Below are 27,606 nucleotides of genomic sequence, written 5' to 3' on the forward strand. Positions count from 1 at the left end.
CATCAGAGGCTGGTGAAGAGAGCTATAGGAGACAGGCTCATTGTCATGGCTGGAATGGAATTAATGGTTCCCATATGTTTGATGATTTTGGTACCGCTCCATTAATTCCATTTGAGCCCGTCTTCCTATAGCTCCTCCCACCTGCCGCCTCTGGTTTGCATGTAACAACTTTATCACTCGGATTCCAAATCCTTGTCTTCACATGGTAAAAAGTAGGGTAAACACTTTGAGACCTGATGCAAAAGAAAAATTAACAAGCAAGTATTATCACATCACAAAGACCATAGACAGTACACAAGATAATGATCTCAAGTTTGTCCATTTCAGATAGCTTTTATTGATCTGTGTAAACCTAACTCCTTGTAAAATCTTTACATGCAAATTCATTTGCAAACATACATAGATATTTATATTTATTTTCTCTCCAGTGCATGCACTACTTATTTACAGTTACATAAATAAAACCAACAAATCATTTCATTAAATACAGTAGGCAGAAAAAAATAGAGAACAGTTGTGTCCTCTTTAAGTTTAGAGATACTTACTATCTAGAAGAGAAAATAGAAACTAATGAAGGTTAAAGACCACTGAACTGGTTCCAGAACAGAATAGGTAGGCTACAGTAGTACTGTAGAACCAGTGAAAATCAAGTGCATACGCAACAAAATAATGTTGAAATTGTGGCCACTGGTGGACAGCAAGACAACACAGTTCAGACAGGCTCTCATTACTGTGTGAGCCCCTGGTTTCACCCATCAAAGGAGGAGACAGAGCACTTGGTGAAAAGGCATCACTCTATGGATGAGATTAATCTCCATTAATATTTTGCCTTCAGGAACTAGTCGGTGAGATCCATTTGTTAATGTGCCCTCTGAGTGTTATTCTCTGCTCTGGGTACAGGGTCCTAGCTGTGCTCTCATCCCTGTCACATTACCAAGCTGAGTATGCTCCGAAGAGAGGCTAAAGTAGCCTGTCACATCAACTAATTTATAATCCATTGGAAACCAAATGATAACAGCAATAGTCCTAATACTCATGCAGCATAAATGTATGTATGTTGCGGTGGCCTCAGTGTTTAAAAAAAAGCATTTGGAACAATGTTGAGGGTTAGAGACGTAAACCATCAAATTACAATAGAATTTGTTTCTTAAAAAGTCTATGTATATATCATGAACCACAAGACGTCTCATGCATAGGGTTTTTTGAGAAACTTGCAAACAGCTGTATAAATTGAGGTCATTCCATTGTATAAGGTGTGCTTTGCTTGAATTGCGGTAATTGGTCAACAGCCACACGCCAAAGCTTTGAGTGATTGGTGCAGCAGAAAAGGATGGGGAAGGAAGGGAGGGGCCCAGTGTGGGTAAAAGGGGTGGGGGTGTGTGACTGCTCCAGGCACAGAAAACACAGGGATCACGAACACAGTGCATGCAAGTTAAGCAGCACATTCTCTTATGACAGCCTTACATTGTCTTATTTAGTATGTCTAAGGTGGAGCAGGCTTTAAGTGTCAGTGAAAAATCTGATAATGTGCATTCAATGTAAAAATTGTCAGTCAGTAGACAATCTCTGTAAGCTGTCATTGTAAACCATGTGCCATAGAGAAGTACACACATGTACTAGCCAGGGAAATAATATTTTTTCCTGTCTCCTCTCTCCCTTCACCGTAAACAAAGACCTGAATCAGATGGTCAACTTTTCAGTGCAAACAATCTCATAAATTTTTTTAACATTTTCGAACTACCTCTATAAACCAACCTGGTCTCAGAGCATTTTGTATTTTCTTTACGTAAATCCGAAACACTCCATTCAGTATGATATGTTACGTGTTGTATGGTATATATTCATTTGTGGTTTTCCATCTCCCATTTCGAATGATATGTTAAAAATTACAATTCTTATTATATGTTACGAATTTGCAAAAATGTACAATATATTATGAATTTGCAAATGTATGATATGTTAAAAATTCTAGCTAGGTGGCTAGGTGGATAACATTAGCTAGCTGGCTAACGTTAGCTAGGCTAGGGGTTAAGGTTAGGGTTAAGTGTAGGAGTTAGGTTAAAGGGTTAAGGTTAGGGTTAGGGTTAACTAAAAGGGTTAAGGTTAGGGTTAGGGTTAGGGGAAGGGGAAGCTAACATGCTAAGTAGATGCAAATTAGCTAAAAAGTACTAAGTAGTTGAAAAGTTGCTAATTAGCTAAAATGTTAAAGTTGTCCATGATGAGATTCAAACTCGCAACCTTTGGGTTGCTAGGCATTTGTGGTATACGCTGACCCACCCCACTCTACCTTAAGTAACCATCTGTCTTATGTAACCATGCCAAACGTACCATATCATGCTAATTTGAGTGTCCTGGATTTACATGTACTATGTTAAGTCTAGTTAATGAGACCAGTGTGCTATAAACAGGACTCAAATAAGGACTAAAAGTGAACACTTGACAGAAAGTGAGTACATTTTGTTCTACCAGGAGTGCTATCATTCAAAATCTTTAAACTGATACTGAAATTAATAAATATGAGTCACTTAAATTGCCTATTAATTTTAGTATGTAATACATTAAAAAACTAAGAAATATACTCTCCAAACTAAATGTCATTCGAATTGATTTGTGAATCATGCCCTTTTTCATAGTCTAGAATATGTTTATCCTCAATTTCAGAAGATCAGCAACATGTGAAACATCTTCACGAGAATGCCATAATATTAATTAGATATCATTAAATAAACAGCTGTGTGTCCTCAGAGTGTTTTCATGTGGTTTTGCGTTCTCATACAAGTGGTAATAATACCGATGGTGTCATTTTACCAGAAATCAAGGATTACAACCTGCCAGTCTAATGAACTTCATTGTTCAATGGGTGCTGCAGATGTTATCCCACATAGAATGCCATAACATATTGCTTCGTCGTCTTTTGTGCTAGTGCATTTCAAATTAATTTTTATTTCGTTTGGGATGTGTCAAGTTCAATAACACCTTCAACAGGCATGATCGTCTCATTGCAACTGTACACTTCAATGTCAAACATTAACATAATTTTTTGCCTTAAATTGTTGATTTTGAAGGATGATTTTAAAGTATACCATGTTTTGCCTCTTGGCGAGTCCACTTGGCAGATAAGTCTCAGTAAAGGGGGAGAGATTGGAGAAGGGAATATCACACCTGGGAAAACAGGGGAGGATGGGAAAGGTGCATGTGGTGGGTTGGGTTGAGGGCATGAAAGAATGAAGACAGTCAGACAGGAAGACTACCGGTAAGTACAATAAAACTAAAACTAAAATTAAGGTTCTTGGGGAGGTGTGGAGGGAGGTTAGACAGGGTAATGTGAGAGAGGAGAGGGGGCTGAGTGTAGAGGGAGAGGACTTAGCTCATGCAAGGTGGGGGTTAGTTGCTGTTGACAGGATTCTCATTCAACAGGGTGTGCCAGCGCTCTATCTTCTTGTCCTTGTTCTTCAGGCACTCATACCAGTGCTTCAGCTGCTCCCCTTTGGCTGTGATGCCCAGCTGGCACCCACCTACAGCAGACCAACAGATAGGGAGGGGAGGGTGAGATGAGTGGTACAACATGGAACATTTCAACGAGGTCTAGTAGATCTCGAATGCATCTCATATGGATCTTACCGATGTAATCGTTGGATTTCCCAATGTCGTAGTCCCACACTGAGATGTCCAGGGTCTTCTTAGCCAGGTCGCTGTGCTTGATGTCATAGCTAAATTCCTGTAACACAACAAGTGAGAAGTCTCACGATCTCCAATAAATGGAATTTAAATCAGTACACAAATCAATACATTGAGGTATTGACAGACATTTAATATTAAAAGCACAATCAAAGTACTGCTGTCAGATGGTTACTTCTGTCTTGTATTATTATTGCAAGACACCAACAGGGAACTGACCTCGTTGTACTCTGGGTTCAGGGTTTTCTTCTTGATATTTGTTTTGTTCTTGGCCTTCTTCCCCATATCAGGTTTCAGGCATCTAAACACATCACAAACAAGACAAACATATTTTGATGTTGTCATCCTGCATTTGGGGATAGGAAGTAAATTGCAAAACAGATGTATTCTACTGTGCAAATGAATAACTTTGACATAATTCAATTTGTTTTGATATTTGAGAGAAAAGTGAATACTTCATCATCTAAACACTGGAAAAGTGTTAGAGAAGAACGTGTGTTTGTAATCACTCCTGATAGCAATCACAGTGAAACAGACACGGACATTTCGACGAATGGGTCAGAGTATCCATTGGCGTCCATGGAGGCCAGGTGAACGCAGCGCACCACACCCACAAGCAGGCGGTTCTGCTGGGTGCTGTACATGAGGGAGATAAGGATACGACCACGCTCCTCCACATCTCCACCCTCCTTTCCACCCTGGAGAGAGCGAGGGGGGTGAGGTGGGGAGGTTAGAGAGAAAGAGAAAACAGGGAGCGAAAGATGGGTGAGAGAGAATGGAAGAGTGACATTTTATATCATATCATAAAGACATGATTTGTATGAGGACACGTAGTGGTAGTCCACATGCCTACGCATGCTGGTCATACACCAATACCTCATCCTCATAGAGCGAAATGCCTCGAGCCCCTCCAGCTGTTGCGGTCTTCTTTGTCTGTGGATGGATATGGATATGGGTGGTCCAATCAGACATTGAAACAAATGGGACTCTTACTGTATATTTAATGTGTGAAGCAGGATGATATACTACTTACAGGGACAACTCTCTCTAGACACACGTTGAAGTTTTTCTTCTGATTGATCTTCAGTTTCTTCAGTGCAACGCGAGTTTCTCCAATAAACTCATTATGTCCAAACTTGTCCTCATCACAGACAGAGATCCTGCATCAACCCATACAGGACATCAATAATATTGGATCATAACATCCATAGAAGAAATCATGGAAAGTAAAACAATTCAGCCCTTAGATAAAATGTCAACAAATGGAGACAACAAGACAGGAATTAAATAGTGTTGTGGTTTAGTGTTGTCTTGATGTTTAGTGAACCCTGTGTTTTGTTTCTCTGCTTCCAGTATCCACCTGAGAGTCTTGCGCTGCATGTCCTCATCTGTGAGTCCGTGGTAGACCAGGGTCTCGTTCCAGGCTGGGTTACGGGTGTTTCTCAGGGTTTTGGTGCGTAACTTGGTGGACTGCAGCACATGAGAGTAGATACAAGAGATCAAGATAAGGAACTTGACTTCAGCACTTATATCTGAGGCTGGATAGAGGCAATGGAGCTTCGTATGTAGTACAATGGACAATCCTTATGCCACAAGGTGGCAGGCTTGAGCTAATGGGCTTGTATCATAGCATCACAGACATCATTCTCAGATTTTTCTGAATCATGACACATACCATAATAAATACACAAGCATATGTTAACCCCCAGGTAGAAAATAAGGAAGGTGAATTCCATCACCTTACTGGCCCCTGGCAGCAGATGCAGCTTGACATATGGATCAGCCAGTCCATTGGAGTCCATGGGCTTCAGTCCCTGAGGGAAAGACAAGACAACACATACTCTTTATGTCACCAGACAGGACAGCAGGGACAAGGAGTCCCTGTAAATTTGAACTACTGCGGCAGCATCTTTTAAACACAGGCCACTTCAATGTAATTGTCTCAGGGTGAGTAAATGAGTGCAATAGGTGGTACCTTGGCTTTAAGGATGCTGCAGTGGAGACTGTTGTTCTCATGCTCATAAAGCAAGCTGAACTCCAGCGCGCCAAGAGTGGCTGAAAAACATCCAGGGCAGTCATTAGATCAGATAACAGACAGGGTGTCTACTCTGACTGCACTGGAACACAGACACTAGCAGTACATCTAAGACAAAAGGCACTGAGTTGTAAAGAGAGTCTAGACTAGGAAAGATTCTCAAAGTATCAGAAAACATTGAGACTGCCGGCAGTAATAGAGACATGAGCTTCACGCCAGAGGGCAGACAAAAGAACAGAAGATCAAGCGCTGATAAAGGAGGGAGAAATGCAGAATCCAACAGTGAATCTGCAGCCTAAATGGTCTGTAAACAGATTAAATACGTTATGCATCCGTCCACATATTCATAGAAAATTCCATTAAAAAGCAGCAAAATATTACTGTAATATCAAGGAAACTAAAAATATGACTCACAAAGGAACACATTCAGGAAAATAATGTTCTAGTTAAAAAGACAGAAATACCCCAATTCAAACAGAATATGAAAATGTAAATAAAATGGACTGATAAGAGTAAAAAGTACTGGACATTCAGCTACAGAGCAGTTAAATGGGAGTCTATACATAGATGTTAAGGGAGGACAAAACTGTGATGATACTGATAATCAATAGGTTTAAATCTATCATCCCTTCATTTAAAACAGTAAACCCCCAACAGCTCCAAACCACCACATTGTAATGGTTGGAAGGCTAGCTTTTAAAACCTGCAACTCCAGTAGCAACTCCTACCAGTAGTAGTAACTCCTATCAGCCCTTACAGATCCCGAGCTAATACAATTTCAAATGGCTGGAAAACATTAAGAGTACAGACAGACAAAAGAAAATGCACAAATGTAATTTGTATGATATAATGCCATCTCCAGTAACTGCAGTGCCTTCAGAAAGTATTCATACCCCTTGACTTCTTCAACATTTTGTTGTGTTACTGTCACGTTCCTGACCTGTTTTCTGTTGTTTTTGTATGTGTATGATGGTCAGGGCGTGAGTTTTGGGTGGGCAGTCTATGTTTTCTGTTTCTATGTTGGTTTTGGGTTGCCTGGTATGGCTCTTAATTAGAGGCAGGTGTTTTGCGTTTTCCTCTAATTGAGAGTCATATTTAGGTAGGGTGTTCTCACTGTTTGTTTGTGGGTGATTGTCTCCTGTGTCGTCGATGTCTGTACCATACGGGACTGTTTGGCTGTTCGTTCGTTTGATGTAGTCTGTTCCTGTCCGTGAGTTCTACGTTTAGTTATGTAAGTTCATGTTCAGGTTTCGTCTACGTCGTTTTCTTATTTTGTAATTTTGTAAGTGTTTTGTTTTCGTTTTGCCGTCGTATTCAATAAAAGATGGCTTATTTTCCTACTGCTGCGTATTGGTCCACTGATCCTTCTCTCCTCTCCTCGTCCGAGGAAGAGGAGGACAACAGCCCTTACAGTTACAGCCTGAATTCAAAATGGATTCAATATTTTTTTTCTCACCCATCTACACACAATACCCTATAATGATCAAGTAAAAACATGTTTTTAGAAATGTTAGCAAATTTATCAAAAATGAAATAAATAAATATGTAATTACATATTACAAGTATTCACACTCCTGAGTCAATACATGTTAGAATCACCGTTGGCAATGATTACAGCTGTGAATCTTTCTGGGTAAGTCTCTAAGAGCTTTGCACACCTGGATTGTACAATATTTCCACATTATTGTTTTTAAAATTATTCAATCTCTGTCAAGTTGATTGATTATTGCTACAGCCATTTTTAAGTCTTGCCTTAGATTTTCAAGCCGATTTAAGTCAAAACTGTAACTGGGCCATTCAGGAATATTCAATGGTAAGCAACTCCAGTGTATATTTGGCCTTGTGTTTTAGGTTATTGTCCTGCTGAAAGGTGAATTTGTCCCCCATTGCCTGTTGGAAAGCAGACTGAACCAGGTTTTCCTCTAGGATTTTTCCTGTGCTTAGCTCTTTTCCGTAAATGTTTACCACCATGCTTGTAAATATAAAGAGTGGTACTCAGTGATGTGTTGTGTTGGATTTGCCCCAAACATAACGCTTTGTATTCAGGACATCAAGTTAATTACTTTGCCACATTTTTTGCAGTTTTACTTTAGAGCCTTATTGCAAACAGGATGCATGTTTTGGAATATTTTTATTTTGTACAGGCTTCCTTCTTTTCACTTTGTCATTTAGGTTAGTATTGTGGAATAACTACAATGTTGTTGCTCCATCCTCAGTTTTCCTATCACAGCCATTAAACTCTGTAACTGTTTTAAAGTCACTATTGGCCTCATAGTGAAATCTCTGATTGGTTTCCTTCCTCTTCGGCAACTGAGTTAGGAAGGACGCCTTCATCTTTGTAGTGACTGGGTGTATTGATACACCATCCAAAGTGTAATTTATAACTTCACCATGCTCAAAAGGGTATTCAATGTCTGCTTTTTATTTTTACCCATCTACCAATAGGTGCTTTCTATGCGAGGCATTGGAAAACCTCCCTGGTCTTTGTGGTTGAATCTGTGTTTTAAATTCACTGCTCGACTGAGAGACCTTACATATAAAACCTGAATTTAAAATGGATTACATTGAGTTTTGTGTCACTGGCCTACGCAATACTCAATAATGTCCGTTTTTTTCATATTAATAAATATATTAAAAAATGAAGATCTGAAATGTCTTGAGTCAAAAGTATTCAACCCCTTTGTTATGGCAAGCCTAAATAAGTTCAGAAGCAAAAATTGACTTAACAAGTCATATAATAAGTAGCATGGACTCTGTCTGCAATAATAGTGTATGTGTGGGGTACAGAGAATAGGTAGTCATTCAAAAATCATGTTAAACACTATTATTGCAGACAGAGTCCATGCTACTTATTATATGACTTGTTAAGTCAATTTTTGCTTCTGAACTTATTTAGGCTTGCCATAACAAAGGGGTTGAATACTTTTGACTCAAGACATTTCAGATCTTCATTTTTATCCTTTTATTGGGTATTGCGTAGGCCAGTGACACAAAACTCAATGTAATCCATTTTAAATTCAGGCTGTAACACATCAAAATGTAAAGAGTCAAGGGGTGTGAATACTTCTGAAGGCACTGTAGATGCAAACAAATGATTACTACTACCAACCCTTTATACCATTGAGCATACAGAACCAGGACATCTCTGAGTAACTGATCCTGCACAACAGGACCTGACTGTCCTAGCACTGCCCACTCCATAGATAACTACAACCAATGAAGCTTCTGCTATTTCTGCCATTTCTGCTGTAACATTTGGGAACTAATCAAACACAAAGGAAAAATAGATCCCGTCAGAGCTCTCGTATCACAAATAATGGGTCCTGTGCTAAATTCCCAGACCTCAAAGTAAATTAAAACCCCATCCCCCAGGGAGAGAGGAAAGGCTATTCACCGCTAGAGGGATGGAACATGACGTACGACTGGCATGACACGATTCCCATCACTCAAGGGAGACATGAAAAAAATGGTTCCATTACAGTTTCTCATTACAGACTCACTATTGACTCGTTTTACATCCTCTTATACTTTACTTCCAAGATATTGATTCACATGCTTGGATAACATATGGTGGGTATCGTATATCATCTCCAATAGAGCTCCATGAATTCTACTAGAAGGATACACGTTGGCTGCTAGTATTATTAGATGATTCATATGCTTAGAATGCTACAAAGACCACCGACTCAAAAGAGTAAGAGATCAATCACTTAGATGTTACAACAGACTGGATAAAAGTGTCTGCTGAATGACTATGTAAACAAATAGAAATGCAAAGAGCAGAGTCTTCATATGTTGACTTAAAACAGCCTGGAATACGTAGAGAGAGATCACTGAAGCAACAAACACAGAGCCCATGTGGTAGAGGTCTAAGCTGGAAGGACAAGATGGTCACTTACTGGCCTCATCCGAGTCACAGCTGTTTGCATCCTCCTCCTCCTCAGGCGGGGGGGCTTGTTGTGGAGCAGGAGGGGAGTTGTAGGCGGCAGGCTGTCTCTTCTCCTCCCGCACTGCAGGAGTCACTCTATCCTCCTCTGGAGCAGTGATAGTGGAGTAGCCACCTCCCTCCATCTCCAGTGGAGCTACAAGCACATACAAGGTAAAGATTTGTTTTTTATGCTTTGGTCACTCATAATTCCATCCTCTATGAATGAAAAGTGTGTTTCAGTGTCAAGGCTGGTCTGGTGATGTGAGTCCAGCTTTTCCCTACCCTGATTAGCTGATGCTGCTGAAGGGGGCCTGGAGCTCTGGACTGTAACAGCCTTCTGCAGCACCACTGGGCTGTTCTGGGCACCTCCCTCAGAGTAGCCAGGACTAGCCCCACCAGCGGCAAAGCGAACCTCTGTCGGCTTATGGGCCACAGGTGGTTTGCCAGCGCGCCCCTGTGCCTCTGGTCCTGCAACACACATGCACACATGAACAAGCGTGCACACATATAGGCACACACACACACACTCACACGTCAGTGTATCACTGAGACTACGCTGCAGTGGAATCCATAATTCTCCCTAGTCTCTGTGAATCCTTTTGATGTTGCAGTTTTTCCAATGCACAGGCATTGACCTACATACAGTACAAAAAGCCGTGGCAGGCAACCTTGATCACATCATGAAGCCTGGCTTTTTACTCTACCTTTCCCCCTTACTTTCTTTTATGAGGATATCTCACTACAATGGCAATGACACTGCTGCAAGTGGGAGCAGATTGCCAGGGCCCCCTGGAGGTGCCTGGCTTGCCCCAGCATGTACTTCCCACTACCTAACTGAAACCACCCACTCCTGGATCTGGCTGTCTGAGAGGAGGTGGCAGTTCCCATTCTGTGAAACAGATCTGGGCTTTCATGGTAATGATGAGAAATGAATAACATAAATAAATGTTTGGAGGGACTGGAAGCCAGTGGGAGTTCCCAACATCTGATGATGTTTGTCTGATGAAACTGGAGAGATGGTGCTTTGAGAGGGTGGCTATAGGGCAAGTATGGTACTCTAATGTACAGTACTGGGTCGAGGATTGGGTTAGGGTGGTAGCATGATTAGGTTCTGTTGAAGTAATACTGGGGTTGACTGAATGACTCACCTGCTCCCTGCTGGTCATAACTAGGAGCGTGACTCTCCTCTGGACCTGGGAGATATGCAGCACAGGACACTGAGTCTTTCTCACTCCTACAAACTCTTACTTCTGCTTGGTCTTCTGTAATGTTTCGTATCCGACTTCACCACAGGAGGCTGCTGAGGGGAGGATGACTCATAATAATGGCTGGAGAGGAGTAAATGGAATGGTTTTTGATACCATTCCATTTATTCCATTGCAGCCATTACTATGAGCCCCTCCTCCCCAATTAAGGTGCCACCAGCCGCCTGTTGTACATGTTCATGAATTAGGACCTCTCCTGTGTGTACATTGCCCACTGGGATACGTTGCCAACAAAAGACAAAATAGGTCTGCTAAATTTAGAAATCTGAAATCACAGTCTACATCATGGCTAAAGAACATTGTAGATACAATTCAGGCTTTCCGTTGCCTTCTTTTTCAAGTCGTTTTAGAATGTAATATTGAGTTCAGGGCAACATCATTCCCATTTAGCTATAATTAGTTGGCTGAATCTGTTTCATTCTGCAGGCCAGTTAATGAAAACAGACCAAGTCTGTATCTACTTTGCCACTCTCTCAAGCCAAGAAAGCAATCAACCTGAAACAACTCTCACAGCTCTGTCTGGCCTGGTTACCTCTGGCCTGTGCCTGTGCCTGTGGCTGGGGCTGATCACCAGCAGCCCTGGGGTCAGAGGCTCCTGGCTCCTGGGGTTCTGAGGCCCGCTGGGCGCTTGACTCTCTGGACTTGGAGATGGGCATGGGCGAGGGCAGGAACTGCTTTGGGAAGCCTTTAAAGAACCAGGCACCAGATCGCTTCCACACCTAAGAGATGATGAAGAATCTTTCATCTTTCAGATCCCCAATAGCTGACGCCATGACAACAGCTAGTCTCCTGGGGTCCAAAAAGAATGGCCTGCGTCATACAAGCTTTAACACTGACACCTACAATCTTAGAAAAAAGGTGCTATCTAGAACCTAAAAGGTTTCTTCGGCTGTCCCCATAGCAAGAGCCCTATTTTGTTCCAGGTAGAACCATTTTTTGTTCCAGGTAGAACCCTTTTGAGTTCCATGTAAAACCCTTTACACAGAGAGTTCTACATGGAACCCAAAAGAGTTCTATCTGGAACCAAAAATGGTTCTACTTGGAACCAAAAATGGTTCTCCTATGGGGACAGCTGAAGAACCCTTTTGGAAGCCTTTTTTGTAAGAGAGTACACTCACTGTTAATCTCCCTGATCCCATGTCTCGCTTGAAGTGAATCGTCACTTTGTATTTTTCACCCACCATGTCTTTTAATTCACTATGACACATAGTGTAACATCACGCTATGACATATCCCTGTCACCATGTGTTTCACATAAACACTCACCTCTCGCTGTTCGCTGCAGATCTTGCAGAGCCACACAGAGCACGGCCGGCTCCCACTCTGCACTCCACACTTGGTGCACATGTGCTACAGTAGAGGAGACACAGGTTCACAAAGAGGTCCCAATGTCATAAATTACTGTACCATTTCATTGCTCAGGATCTATTGTGGCCTAACGTGGTCCATAATAGCCTATCACAGCAAAAGCTTTAGTGCCTTTGCCTTCTAGGGATGGGCCAAAAACCAATCTTTCGAACCCCGTGCTGCACATACCTTTTTGCAGTCCTCACACACCACTGAGCTGACCCCTGGCACACCCAGCTGCTCCCCACATAGCAGACAGCGGTTCACCCCGTCCCCACACACCGTCTTCTTCATGTCATCTAGACGGTTCACCAGGCGCCTGCAGCAGTTGGGACAACTCTCATTACAGCCAATTACCAGTAGAACATAAAGTTCAGTTGGGTAAATGTGGTAATGATAGTCCAACTGATTGAATAATGTTGTCTGTAATTCTATCATCTTGTGCTGCATTTTTGCAGAGCTGAAAATGTAACAACACTGAGGTATGCAATTCAATGGAGCTCCAATCTATTAGCTTAGAATGCCTCTTCAGTTCTCACCCAATTCTCTCCTGCTCCATGGCCTCCATCTTCTCAGCACGGGCGATCACACCGTTAATGATCTCCTTCTCCTCGTCAGTCAGGTCCGGAGCGCCGGGACCAGGCCTGACCTGGTTAGTCCAGTTACCCCTGACAACCACACAGGAAAACTGTCTGGGGCTGAGGCATGCATGGTTTGCTAGTCCAGGTCAAACCCTCAGACATACAGTGTGAAATCAAATGCACATGCAAAATAACGCTCAAACAGAAGAGTGGACAAATAGACAGCAGTATGCAATAGACAAAGAGACAGGACGTAATACAAATAATATCATAATGGCCTAATGCACATTTGCACATTGTACAAACACCCGTCATTGTGTCCGAAACATATGTGAACATACAATCATTCACGAGTGAATCTACACTTACCTATAAACATACCTTACATACACAAACACACACTATAATAGTAGATTGGAGCAGTTCAGAGGGGGGAAGATAAGAGAGATGGAGTGAGAGCTTTTCTACTTACTGTTCCTTGTCACTGAGTCCCAGCCAGGGCAGAGATGAAAAGAAAACAGACAGGAGAGGAAAACATTGATTATTGCCTGGGAAGGCATGGAAGTGTTAACAGCACCATGAAGTGTTAACAGTACCATGAAGGGTTAACTGCACCATGCAGCAGGCAGCTGTACCCGGCGATTCCCGCAGGATGCTTAGTGTACCCAGTGTGCCTGCTGTTCTGCCACCAGTTCTTACTTGGCATGCATGCTCCTCTGCCTGTCGTTGGGTACCCAGCGGTCCGAGCTACCGCCCATCACTGCGTTCGTCATGGCTGCTGCACTATAGCACTCTGCAGGTGGACACACACAGAGATGAGACACACACAGTTAAATGATAAATGCTACATACAAGAATAACTTCTTATACTGAACAAAAATATAAACTTTATGAGATGAAATAAAAGATCCCAGAAATGTTCCATATGCACAAAAAGCGTATTTCTTTAAAACAATGTGCACTACTTTTGTTTACATCCCTGTTAGTGAGCAATTCTCCTTTGCCAAAATAATCCATCCACCTGACAGGTGAGGCATATCAAGAAGCTGATTAAACGGCATGATAATTACACAGGTACACCTTGTGCTGGGCACAATAAAAGAGCACTCTAAAATGTGCAGTTTTGTCACACAACACAATGTCACAGATGACTCAAGTTTTGAAAGACCGTGCAATTGGCTTGCTTACTGCAGGAATGTCCACCAGAGCTGTTGCCAGATAATTCAATGTTAATTTTTCTACCAATGTCATTTTAGAGAACTTGGCAGTACGTCCAACCAGCCTGTTCAGTGTTGTAACCGACTTCAGTGGCCAAATGCTCACCTTCGATGGCCACTGGCACGCTGAAGAAGTGTGCTCTTTACAGATAAATCCCGGTTTCAACTGTACCGGGAAGATGGCAGACAGCGTGTATGGCGTTGTGTGGGTGAGCGGTTTGCTGATGTCAACGTTGTGAACAGAGTGCCCCATGGTGGCGGTGGGGTTATGGTATGGGTAGGCACAAGCTATTGACAACGAACACAATTGCATTTTATCGATGGCAATTTAAGAGATACCGTGACAAGATCCTGAGGCCCATTGTCCTGGCATTCATATGTAGCCATCACCTCATGTTTCACCATGATAATGGACGGCCCCATGTTGCAAGGATCTGTACACAATTCCTGGAATCTGAACATTTCCCTGTTCTTCCATGGCCTGCATACTCAACAGACATGTCACCCATTGAGCGTGTTTGGGATGCTCTGGATCGACGTGTACGACAGCGTGTACGACAGCGTGTTCCAGTTCCTGCCAATATCCAGCAACTTCACACAGCCATTGAAGAGGAGTGGGGCAACATTCCACAGACCACAATCAACAGCCTGATCAACTCTATGCGAACGAGATGTGTTGCGGTGCATGAGGCAAATGATGGTCATACCAAATGCTGACTGGTTTTCTGATCCACACTCCTACCTTTTCTTTAAGGTACTGTATCTGTGACCAACAGAGCCATAGCTGTATTTCCAGTCATGTGAAATCCATAGATTAGGTCCTAATTTATTTATTTAAATTGACTGATTTCCTTATATGAAATGTAACTCAAAATTGTTGCATGTTGTGTTTATATTTTTTTCAGTGTAGCTACAGAGACTCATTGCCCTAAATCACTTAGGCTGTATCTTAAGATGTACAATAACGTTCTGTGATATCTTCATTGGAAACAACATTCTCCTCGTCACACATGAAATCAATATGGGTCACACATTGTTAGATTATTACGCTGAATTGTTTATTCAAAGTTATCTTATCTCATATTTACCACCACTCATATCAATCCATGAAATCCATGCAGGAAAGAATAACTAACTGTCAATTGACACAATTTATTGACGGTCACATTTAATCTCCCCTGCTTATGCAGCACTGACTTCAGCACTAATATTGCTGCACTCTCATCAGCAGGCAGAACCCTCTGTCTGCTCCAAGTGTGTGGGCCAGGATTGCAATGGCCTTGAATTGGCTTGTCACAACACACACTTACTCTAATTGATGTAAGAGTCTGATACTGATACAGTACATTACAATACCAACAAGGGCTATGAATAACAATCATATCAGCCGTGATCTGTGTAAACTCTTATGGCAACAATCGATAAACCATGTCTCCCAATGTCTAGCCAATTCTTACAGAACAATCCATGTTTGTGCGCCACAGTGATGCAACCACTGAGCAATTAAATCCAATGGAGCAAAGTGACAAAAGATACCTGCAGAAATCAATCGGAGTTTAGTGAACTGAATGTACCTGTACACACCGGGTGTGTGTAGGTGCACGTTCATAAGACTCAAAACTCCTAAGGGCCACCACCAGGCAGAGCGAGGAGCGACACCCAACCAGCAACAGGGCGAGTCCTCAGGGAATGAGCAGGGTGGGGAGGGTCAACAATCCTCTTTCCACAGCAGCCTGTCTCCGTTTTAGAGGCTCCTCCTTCAAAGGCTGGCGGTTGCAGGGAACTGAGATGTGATGTGGCGTGATTGGAGAGAGCGAGGGTGAGACAGAAAAAGAGAGAGAATAAAGAAAGTGTAAGGAAGGAGGAAAAAGGAAAATCATTCAATCTAATTTGTCTTCAGTTTGCTCTGATTACTCCACAGAACTCCGGATGACCACTGCAGAACATAGCTAGAAGCGAGAGAGAGAGAGAGAGAGAGAGAGAGAGAGAGAGAGAGAGAGAGAGAGAGAGAGAGAGAGAGAGAGAGAGAGAGAGAGAGAGAGAGAGAGAGAGAGAGAGAGAGAGAGAGAGAGAGAGAGAGAGAGAGAGAGAGAGGGGTGGGGGGTAATGCTGATCTGCAGTATTAACTCCTGTAGGTTAACACTCCAACTTATTCTGATACTGCTTGTTCATTGAAATCACCAGCAGAATGCACAACAATTTCCATGTGGGAGGATGCCTTATTGTATTAGCCTGGAACCTGATACACTATGCAAATGTAGACTACAGTAAGTACACTCAGCATTCATTCATTATTTCCCACTGTCCAGCTCGTGAAGGGAACAACATAAATGTATAACACTATATACATCCCATAGGTTGAGTCTCACAACTATGATTCTCCTTCACTGCACACAAAATAAATCATCCCTCTTTTGTTCAGGATGGTTATCCTGGGGAGGCAGATAGAGAGAGAAGAGAGGAGGGGGAGCAGAGGTGGAGAGATACTCAGACATACACTACACAGACACTGGATGAGCAGCTCTCACCCAGACAAAGCTTTGTATCGCTGCAGATAGACACTGTTGCGTCACTGGGGTGAGTGTGCAAGAGAAAACGCCTCAGCTGAAGTAGGTTTCCTGTCAGTGCTGGCTACACGGAGCTCATTACCAGAGACCTTCAGGGGACTGATTCAGAGAAAGGACACGACATGCTGGTCAACATCCTTCAACAGCCTTCTCTTTAAATTAGACTGTCTCAATAAGTATGATGTAGGGTTGGCACTTAGTCTGCATCATCTTTACTATGACCCTCATACTGTGTTGGAGAGTCAACCAGCTCGTCATTCATTCATCTCATTCAGTGTTGGAGAGTCAACCAGCTCGTCATTCATTCATCTCATTCAGTGTTGGAGAGTCAACCAGCTTGTCATTCATTCATCTCATTCAAGTGAGTCAGTCAGGCTGTGTATTGTGCCTTGAGAAGAAGCTGGCATTTTCTCCTGCATTTTTCCAAATGACGGGGGTCTGAGAGCCAGCACTGCGCACTGCACAGCACAGCGGTGCCCGGGGACAGGAGAAACAACCATGCAGAACCATGTGAAGCTATGCCAGAAAAGAATAATGGAAGACAGAGGGTGAGATGGGGGAGGAGAAAGAGAGACGGAGACATGGAGGAAACCAGAGCACCAACATCGTTGTCTCCTTCGTCATTACCATCACTCATCCCCTCATACAGAGGTGGAAAGGACCCATTTAGAAACCTGTGTCTCAATCAAGTGACTAACAGGATAGTCCATAAGCCTACTAGTGTGTGTCATTTAGGACCCCAGCCTCACGTCTCCTCCAACCCAACCTGTTCGCAGGGGAGAGATAAAGACGTGTTTCCAGCAATGTTCCAATGGTGTTCCTGAATTATAAAAAATTGTAAAACAAAGAAAAAAAAGATTTCAAACACTACTAGGTATAGAATGACTAGCTTGCTCCCTCCCATTGTAGTATGAATTGGACACTGACTATAAAACTTGCTTTGATCTTTAAAAACTGGGGAGGGTGAGACATGAGAGGAATCATACAGTAAGTACCCTTACTGAAGCTCTGACTGCAATGGACGCTCTCTCTCTCTCTTTCTCTCTCTCTCTCTCTCTCTCTCTCTCTCTCTCTCTCATATATAACAGGGAGCTGACTACCTTGCATCTTTTTATTACAGCACACAGCACAATATCAAGACCATTATGACCACAATCACTTCCTTTCATTTCCAAATGGCACTGGGTTATGTCCCACCTTTATATCATTTTTTAATGGAGATACACCATTACAGGAGTACTTCTGCACTGAATTTCCAGCGTAAGAATTCCTCTGCCCTGCTCTGAGACAAGAGAGAAATGTCTTAAGTGGGTTAATGAGACTCTGAGATCAATGTAAACTCCCACGATTGGTTTTAGTTTAATTAATAATTCATCGGGGCAGTGTTCCTATTGTGACTCACAGAATTGAAAGTTATTTAGGGGTGGAGCTTGAAAAAGCCTGTGTCCGGCTTCATGGCACTGCTGCTACAGCCACCAGCCGCCACCCACCTACCTACATGGCTTGCCATTGGCTGTTGTTGTCTCCCTGAGGGCTGATGTGACAAAAAAGGGCTGTACTGCTGAGCTCCACAGCCAATCCCTTTTGAATCCCTATTGGTGGCAAGTTGATGCATTAATCACTCTTCTGTTCAAGGGGCTTTGTGTCATCATTCCACCAAGATTATATTATCACATTATAACCATAAGTTAATTTACATTACACACACAACAGATATTGATGTGAGAAGCACAAAAGCACACTTTTCCACATGACATATTACATTTCTGCCATTAAGTTGCTATATGCTTAGAAAGGACCACCATGCTCTCAGAGTCTTCAGTAAGTCTACCTCAGAACCAGCTGCTGAAGGGCTTGTGCCTCTGCTCTGCCTCTGTCTGTCAACCACACCCTCCTTATGCTGAGCTGAACTGGCCTTTTAGCCATAAAAACCTGGAAATAATGTTAGCAGAGGACTAACAAAAGCCATTAGGAAAAAAACACCCTGATTGGTTGGCACAGGATGTTGCCCTGTAAAGACCACTTGTGTGTAGCAGTGCTGACAAGTCCCCCAAGCCCACCCCTTATTAAACCCTTTTCCCACTATCAAACAGAACCATTCTGCATGTTACAGTGGCCAGGGTAGGAATGTTTTATTGGGGTGGTGCAATATTCTTGCTGGTTTCAGCAGTGGGACTGATTGAGGACTCAACCAGCCAATTCTCTACATTTAAAAAAAAGCTCACGCTTTTGCCAAAGAGTCTGTTGGCAGTAGTAAGCGCAGCTGCAGAGATACTTGGTAGTGGGGTCCTCGACCAGAGCCTTCGGGATCACTGATCTGTGTGGGTAGGTGGGAGGTAGTCAGGACTCCTGGGGTGTGCACCGATGGAGAGTGGAAGATGGTGTTATGTCTAGAAGCCCAGAGAGACCTGGCTAGAATACAGTCCTTCCACTCCTTGTCTTGTTTGCCCTCACACACTTTGTATATAAAGACACATGGATACTCTGACCCAAATGCTCCGTTCATGGAAATTAACATTTCCATTTCAGAATATGAAAGTTTCTGGTGAAAAACATAATTATATTTCAGTGATAAGAAGCACTGAAGCATCCAACGGGCAATGGGCTGATGCAGCCAATCTTTTAAAAGCAATCTTTACAGAAGTGTTTGTATATCAGTCATGGTATTTCCTTGAAAGGTACTCTGGAATAATCTTTTTCCTACTCTTCAACAAAGCAGTGGTTTCTGTTTGGGAAGCTTTTCTTTGGGCTTTCTTAACTATCAGAATATCAATGAAACAATTTCATATAACAACATGTGGAACGAACATGCCTCTCCGACATGTAGAACAACTCTATTCGTGGAATTTTTATCTTCAGTGTTTGGCAACTGAATGTGGTTATGCTTACATCCATTACTTGATGCTGAAATTACATTTTTAATATTTTTATGAGGTTTGATGAATGATTTACATGGTCAGAGTCACTCTCCCATGCTCATACTCACTTTGGCTCATTCATCCTCTAACTTCCACTCCCTACGTTATCCTTAAATCTAATCAACTTTCTCATTACAACCGATGAAAGGCCGCATTCCAAAATTGTATCTTTGTCATTGGGATCAAAGAGTGCTTCTGGCATTAATGTGTTCTGGGGAAATGGGCAGGGGACTGGGGACGCCATTGGTTTGAGTGAAAGGCCCATTCTCCGTCAGCCCAGCAGAAGAGGGGGGTGAGATGGTGAGATAGCAACCCTGAGGCCTACATATGGACAGAACTGTAAAGCACTGCACCAAGTAACCCTCTACTGCAGGATGAAAACTTCGCTCAGCATTTCTTAATTATTTACAACTCCCACCCCATCCTCCACTGCTCCTCACTCCAGTGAAGCGGGTTCTCGTTCTCATTTTTTAAGGCCTTAGTGTGCACTTTAGTTATTCATTACTCTATCTGTAAGACATTGTGTGTCTGAACACGTACAGTGGGCTCTGGGGGGAAAGGAAGAAGGAGAAAAAATTATGCGATAAAGGAGAGCTTGGCAGGAAGGAGGGATGGGGGAGGACAGGAAAGGGGCTTCTTTTGGGAGCCTGTTGGTATGCCTGTTGGTGAGAGATGTGGCTGTGGTTTAGCGGAGGGGAGGGGCTCTTCCAGGTCTAGGACATACATTACATGTCACATATGGTGCTCTTCGACCGTACCACCAGTGTTACACTAGTGTACTGTATACACCCAAATGTTATAATAGGGAAATAGTGTTTCCATAGCTAGGGCTGAGACTGAGACTTGTGAAGAGAGTCATTGTAAATAAGAATTTGTTCTGAACTGACTTGCCTAGTTAAATAAAGATTCAATTAAATAAATTAAAATAAAAAGAGCAGAATCAACAACCTCTGCATAATCAAAACGGTTGCTTTGTGAGAAGCTGTTAAAGTTCACAGTTAGCCATTTTTATGTAAATGTCATCAGAAAACTACAAGTGGCCTGGCTTTGGCTCAAAGTGAGAGCATGTCCGCCGGAGCCATGGCCCAGTTAGACACGGCTGCCGGCCTGCGTAGATGGAAAGTTTGAGCCTTTTGGGTAAAGCACTGGGGTAAATCCTGTATGGAAATGTGCCATACAGTATTAGCCCTGTTTTCAGTCATATGAACGGGTCAGCAAGGACCATCTGTGTGGCCATCTGTGAGGAACAAAGAGGCGGCTTTACCTCTCTTCGGATGAGAGAGGATGGCCCTCCCTAGGTCTCACAGCCACCACCACTTCCTCTAGGGAGGAATATTTCCAGATTCAGCCCCTTTGGGTAACAAACAGGAAAGACCCTCCTGTGACCAACAAGCACTTGCGCTGTCGCTACCCTGCAGACACGGCAATTTCATCCAAATAGAGCCAATGAGAGAGGTGACTGGAGAGGGCTGGCACACAAACACATACAAAGGATAAGTACACACTCACACACATACTGTACAAACAACACTTCACACATAAATAGGATGCAATTGTACCTATGGTCTCTTAGCATGATGAAAACAAATACAAATCTACAGGCATCTTCAGCAAAAATCTATTTAATTCCAACATTATCTGTTGCATGTGTAGGCCAATTTAAATTGAGTCATTGAACAATTGCAATCTTGACTTTGGCAACCTGAAAATGCAAGCATTATGCAGACACCATTCATCATAAAGGCAGCATCCACCGGATTATATTTCAGGATGGGCTCCTCGTCCCTCATGTGCTCCCAGCTCATAGTCTGGTGACTCATCCTTGCCGTACCCCAGAAGTGAGAAGAGGGACGTGGAGATTAAACTCTAGAGTTGCGAGTCATTTTCCACTCATTTCCTCACTACCTCTCTCCATCTCAGGAAGACAGGCATAATCAGATGTGCATGGGGCATTACATTAAACCACGCATCTTCCAATGTCAAAATATCATGGCTTATATTGTTACTCACAAGCCTTGAAATATGGCTATTAAACTAGACATGTTTGTACATGGCCTAAGCGGAGGAGGGAAATAGAATCGCATCCCTTTCTGTCTCTATTGTCTCTCTGAGGATAACGGCGATGCCTCTGGTGGGCCCCCGGCTGTTCTGCTGGAAATCAGCCATGAGGAGCTGGCACACTTCAGCTGCTGGCTATCTGACACTCCCTCTGGCCCCGCCAGAAAACTAGCAGGTACCATGTCCCTGAGTGTTTTTCAACAGATCCCTGTTTACAAACAAAGAGCCCCCTCGCACCCACAGGTCTCTCTTGAAAAAAGGATTTTCATCTCAAGGAGACTAACCTAGTTAAATGTTTATTTTATTTAACCTTTATTTAACTAGCCAAGTCAGTTTAACCTTAATCAACAAATAAAGGTTAAATACATTTTAAAAAATACACTGAAAGACGATTTAGAATTCTGCTATTCAGATAGGAGGGACAGGTGTCTAGGTTAAAGTTTAAGTGGCTTGTTGAATCTTTACTTAACTAAGCAAGTCAGTTCAGAACAAATTCAATTCAGTTGGCCTCAATTCTGACTCTGAGGCATTCCTCTTGATGTGACATGTTGTGTCCTGACTCCTGACATTCATGTTCAACCAGTTTAAGTACAGCTTAAATACTGCATGTACTCACTCCTCAGCTTCCTCCCATCAAACAGCCTCAACCATACAGCAGGATGATGAATACATCATTTGTGCACTGAAGCAGTGTATTGACAAACTGGTAGAGATTGCGATCTGCTTCAATTATCAATTCCAAAAATAGATTCCACATGCAAAGATTGATTATTTATTTATTTGGATTTGGAAATTTTGGGTGAGGTTGTCAGTCAGCTTTTCTTGAACATTTAATGACCCGTGATAGGACACGCTTTGATTAAAAAAAGGTAGGTTCAGCAGTTTGATTAGAAGGGAAACCACTTGGTGACTGACTTGATGATAAGCTTAGGCAGTACCACTCAACACTCACTCCCTCTCTACAATTACCCCATTAGGAAAGGCTTTTGATGAGCCAACTGTCTTAATGACCTGCCACTTGGTGATGTAGTGGGATCAGCAGTGGTCCTCTCCATCGCCACAGCTTAGGTTGGTCTGTCTATGCTGCTAAAGGGTTGCCAGTGGCAACATAAGAGGGCCTGTTATCCTCGGTTAATTTTAGAACAATCTTATCTATTGGACTGAGTCTGCGGTTGATTCTCTCTATTGGGGTGTGAGCCACTTGTCACAGATTCAACCCTCATCAAAGCCAGGCTATAGATATGGCCAGTTCTGATTCTAAACCTCTCTTTTGGGTGGACTGTGGAGTTATTGTCTCATCAATGGCCCTTCTCTTCATCACCACAGCAGCTTTTGGAGAGCTGTGATAACAAGTGTCCAGGGGAACCCACTCTGTCAATCGATCCTGATCCCACGCCTTGATGATCCTTAGAGGAGTACAAAGAAAAACATCTCACTCCCTTTGGACATGGAGACACAACACACACATAAACATTCATATAGCTATACAATCAACAAACTGTGTACAGCAGTCATGTACGTAAAAATACACAAATTCATGCTCAGAAATCAAATACAATATGATACAGTTCAGGCTTTTATCTTTTCCCCAAATATGGATTTCCGAGGAACATGATGAAGAGGAACAGAACTACCTTTACCATCTGTGACCATGGTAACAAGGAGATCAGAAGAAGAAAATCAGATTGATAAAATACTGTGTGTCTGTCTGTGTGTGTGTGTGTGTGTGCATGAGTGTATGTGTGCGTGCATCACGTTAAATCTAATTTTGGAGGAAAAATAAATAGGGGTACAAAACACATGACTAATTACTAATGACTCGTGTGCTTGGGAAAACTCTGAGCCTGAATTTCAACCCTTAATAATGCCTCCAGCCTGATGGCCTTCCTTCAGTCCTAGAAGTAGAATCGAACAAGAACAAGTCCCTTAAGAAAGCATGGTCTAAGGAAGCAAACCCAAAGATAGTGGAATATGGGTACATCTGCCTTCCAGCCTTAAATTATGTAGTTCGCTTGCAGAGCACTTATCTGTCTCTTGCCAATCTTTTTTTCTACCTCTTTCATGACCACCTCTCTCAGAAGCCACTGCTCCAAAACCGCCATAAAAAAGCCAGACTACAGTTTGCAACTGCACATGGGGACAAAGATCGTACTTTTTGGAAATATAACTATTTGACCATAATGATCATCGTTATGTTTGGAGGAAAAAGGGGGAGGCTTGCAAGCCGAAGAACACCATCCCAACAGTGAAGCACGGGGGTGGCAGCATCATGTTGTGGGGTTGCTTTGCTGCAGGAGGGACTGGTGCACTTCACAAAATAGATGGCATCATGAGGAACGAAAATTATGTGGATATATTAAAGCAAAATCTCAAGACATCACTCAGGAAGTTAAATCTTTGTCACAAATGGGTCTTCCAAATGGACAATGACACCAAGCATACTTCCAAAGTTGTGGCAAAATGGCTTAAGGACAACAAAGTCAAGGTATTGGAGTGGCCATCACAAAGCCCTGACCTCAATCCCATAGAAAATTTGTGGGCAGAACTAAAAAAATGTGTGTGAGCAAGGAGGCCTACAAACCTGACTCAGTTACACCAGCTCTGTCAGGAGGAATGGGCCAAAATTCACCCAACTTATTGTGGGAAGCTTGTGGAAAGCTACCTGAAACATTTGACAAAAGAGAAACAATTTAAAGTCAATGCTACCAAATACTAATTGAGTGTATGTAAACTTCTGACCCACTGGGAATGTGATGAAAGAAATACAAACTGAAATAAATCATTCTCCCTACTATTATTCTGACATTTCACATTCTTAAAATAAAGTGGTGATCCTAACTGACCCAAAGACAGGGCATTTTTACAAAGATTAAATGACAGGAACTGTGAAAAACTGAGTTTAAATGTATTTGGCCAAGGTGTATGTAAACTTCCGACTTCAACTGTAGAAGGGATTGATAGGACGTGTAGGGATAGGAAGGTAATATGGTGTGGTGTTATTAATGCCCATAAAGAAATCTGGGGAAGTAAGCATTAAGATAACAATGGGAGTATAGTCGAAGAATTTATGATTAGTGTGTTCAACTGTATATATACTGTATATACCAAACATTAGGAACACCTTCCTAATATTGAGTTGCACCCCCCGTTGCCCTCAGAACAGCTTCAATTCGTTGGGGCATGTACTCTACAAGGTGTCGAAAGCATTACACAGGGATGCTGGCCCATGTTGACTCCAATGCTTCCCTCAATTGTGTTAAGTTGGCTGAATGTAATTTGGGTGGTAACCATTCTTGACACACACAGGAAACTGTTGAGCTTGAAAAACCCAGCAGCGTTGCAGTTTTTGACACAAACCCATGCGCCTGGCACCTACTACCATACCCCGTTCAAAGGCACTTAAATATTTTGTCTTGCCCATACCCTCTGAATGGCACACATACAAACTCCATGTCTCAATTGTCTCAAGGCTTAAAAATCCTTCTTTAACCTATCTCCTCCCCTTCATCTACACTGATTGAAGTGGATTTAACAGGTGACATCAATAAGGGATCATAGCTTTCACCTATATTCACATGGTCAGTCTGTCATGGAAAGAGCAGGTGTTCCTAATGTTTTGTACACTCAGTGTATACTGTATATGGTGTGAAGCTCATCTTTTCCTCCCCCTCTCACTCCCCCTGTCTCTTGACACACATGGTCACATTTTTCCTCCTCTCTCGCCATTCCATTCTCTTTCTCTACAGCAGCTGATGTACATAGATAGCATGGTAGAGAGAGAAGCAGAGAGAGAGAAAGAGAACGAGAGGGTGCAAGGGTGTTGACCAATCGCTACAGTAGTTGCTCATGTGAGAGGAGGCAACTGCAGATATCGCAAGCCGTTCATTCAGTCTTATCTCCCCACCCCCATGTAATCGCCATGCTTCAGGACTATGGCGAGAGTTTGAGATGGTCATTTCAGGGTTTCTCAGTATAGTCAGTGTTTCACCTAGATTTTCACTAGATTAGGCTTCCCTGAGTAAATGGACCACAGGATCAGTCCATGCTTGGTTTTAACCTCAACAATAAAACAATGGCACAACCACCAGGAAAACATAAGCCTTATGGTTGTGCCATTGTTCTATTGGTCAGGGGATGTTTGGTATGTGATGTCTCAACCTCCTCTTCAGGGCATATTGAGAACAGGGGTGGGGGGCCATGGGTATCTGAACCACAGCCATGTTGAGGTTAAAACCAAAACCAACCATAGACTGGTCCTGTGGTCCATTATTCAGGCAAGTCTAATCTAGGGAATAATCGAGGCGAAACACTGACTATACCGAGAGAACCTGAAATGATGATAGTCCTCCCAATACCACCATCCCCAACTCTTGTCATAGACTTGAAGCAATCATTTAGAATCAATCTGCCTGAGTCAGGTATGGAGTGGAAGCACATCAAACACTGATGTGTTTCTCTCAAATCCTGCAGCAACGCCCAGGGATGAGATGAGAGGAAGCTTACTGCAACCACAGCATCTCCCAAATGACTTACCAGGGCTCTTGTCCCACAACACAACTGCAACAAGGAATCATCCAGACCTGAGAGAATGAATTGAAGTCTGCCACCAATCTCATTGTAAAGAGGCACATCATGCACATGGGTGTGTAGAGACGTTGGTGGAGGAATGGAGACTGCATGAAGCTTTGCCATAATCAGTGGTTATTAATGGACCACATTATTCATGAATGAAATGGATAATAAATTGAAGTATGTCAAAGAATCATGAGCCTATACCAATTAATCAGCATACATATGACGCTGTATTTTACAACAGACTGTAGCCTAATATCAGTTCTATAGAAGCATTGGTTTATGCTAAACATAAAATGACGTCAGTAAAGCTTGTACCTTACTGTTTAGTCGGCTGTATGGCACAGTATACATACTATTGGTATTCAAGTAATTTCACTCATTCAAAGCTTTTGTTAGAGCTGAACATAATATGCTATCTATTTACTTGGTTTCATCTTCAACACGTACATAAGGTAGATAAAAACTATGTTCCATTGGGTCCTTTTACAGAAATAGCATCCTATTGCATACCATAGGTCTATGTAATAATTATATAATTTTCGAATTCAAATAAATGTTCATTGAGATCATTCAGATAAACTGAAGCGCAGCGAGCGCTCCATCAATGTTTCATGACAGAATCAGCTAGTTCCCATATGTGTGCACAATGTTCCTTTATTCATGCAACTGCAGTTGTGGAAAAAATATTGAATAAAAGCACACTGAAGTGAAATGCAGCCTAATGCTCACAATAGATGCAGACCGTTAGAAAACCATAGCAAGCCTACCTGAGATTCCAGCCCTCTCTCGAAGGAAGATGTCAGGGAATGACGCGGACTCATTCTATACTGTAGGCTACTTGGAATCAACAGCAAAACCGTTCATTGCGCATGCAACGCCTGTCACGAGCAATATTTTTGCCAAGAGGGGTGCTTCGTTTTCAATTCCTTATAACACGGTCGCTAGGGGCTGATCTCCACACAATGCGCCCTGCGTGGGCTCTCTCCTCTGTGGTAAGCTCTTGGTACTCTGGGAAGAAGACCCCTGCATCCAAGTAGCCTCCATTGATGCTCAAGTGGACTCTTGCCTGGTTCTACTTTAGATTTGTCTTGGTTTCTTGGTTCTACATTTTTCTTGCAACTTACAATTTAATTGAATGGCTACACTAGCTGAATGAAAGTAGACTAAACACTTTCAGTAAAAACTACTTTCCAATAGCCTAGACTTTTAACATTGAACCTTATTTTAATGGATTTGATTTGATTGGATTTGGATGCTCAATCCGCCTCCTGGTCGGGGTAGCATTATGAAGTTTCTGCCCCCCCATGAAAAGGTCACATTGCATGTCTGTGTTTTATAGGCTTCATCAAACTTGCCCTGGTCATCTACAAAACGTGTTGACAGAGGCATATCGTTAATACTATTGCCACACGTTGTCCTCGATTTTTTGTCTTTAAT

At 42.5% G+C, this 27,606-nt stretch overlaps 1 protein-coding gene across 14 annotated transcripts; it reads right to left on the reverse strand.

Annotated features, from left to right (window-relative positions):
* Positions 1–300: 300 nt before the first annotated feature.
* On the reverse strand, positions 301–27,233 carry LOC129826336 (rabphilin-3A-like). 14 transcript variants are annotated; one of them, XM_055886943.1, is made up of 22 exons: positions 26,937–27,233; positions 26,128–26,174; positions 24,176–24,256; positions 22,965–23,000; positions 15,636–15,834; positions 13,534–13,627; positions 13,307–13,318; positions 12,793–12,921; positions 12,443–12,572; positions 12,173–12,256; positions 11,439–11,625; positions 9,924–10,109; positions 9,613–9,795; positions 5,654–5,733; positions 5,418–5,492; positions 5,039–5,148; positions 4,712–4,838; positions 4,555–4,611; positions 4,222–4,376; positions 3,898–3,979; positions 3,622–3,718; positions 301–3,515 (listed from the first exon to the last, which is right to left on the reverse strand). In XM_055886943.1, exons 5-22 carry the CDS (start codon positions 15,658–15,660, stop codon positions 3,385–3,387), a joined length of 1,944 nt encoding a protein of 647 aa, XP_055742918.1. In that variant the 5' UTR covers positions 15,661–15,834; positions 22,965–23,000; positions 24,176–24,256; positions 26,128–26,174; positions 26,937–27,233; the 3' UTR covers positions 301–3,384. The 14 variants fall into 14 exon arrangements, with proteins under 14 accessions (XP_055742918.1, XP_055742917.1, XP_055742915.1 ...); XM_055886942.1 differs by having other exon boundaries at positions 22,858–23,000; XM_055886940.1 differs by having other exon boundaries at positions 17,816–23,000.
* Positions 27,234–27,606: the final 373 nt, after the last annotated feature.

Source organism: Salvelinus fontinalis, chromosome 28, assembly GCF_029448725.1.
Source record: "Salvelinus fontinalis isolate EN_2023a chromosome 28, ASM2944872v1, whole genome shotgun sequence".
Classification (NCBI taxonomy): domain Eukaryota; kingdom Metazoa; phylum Chordata; class Actinopteri; order Salmoniformes; family Salmonidae; genus Salvelinus; species Salvelinus fontinalis.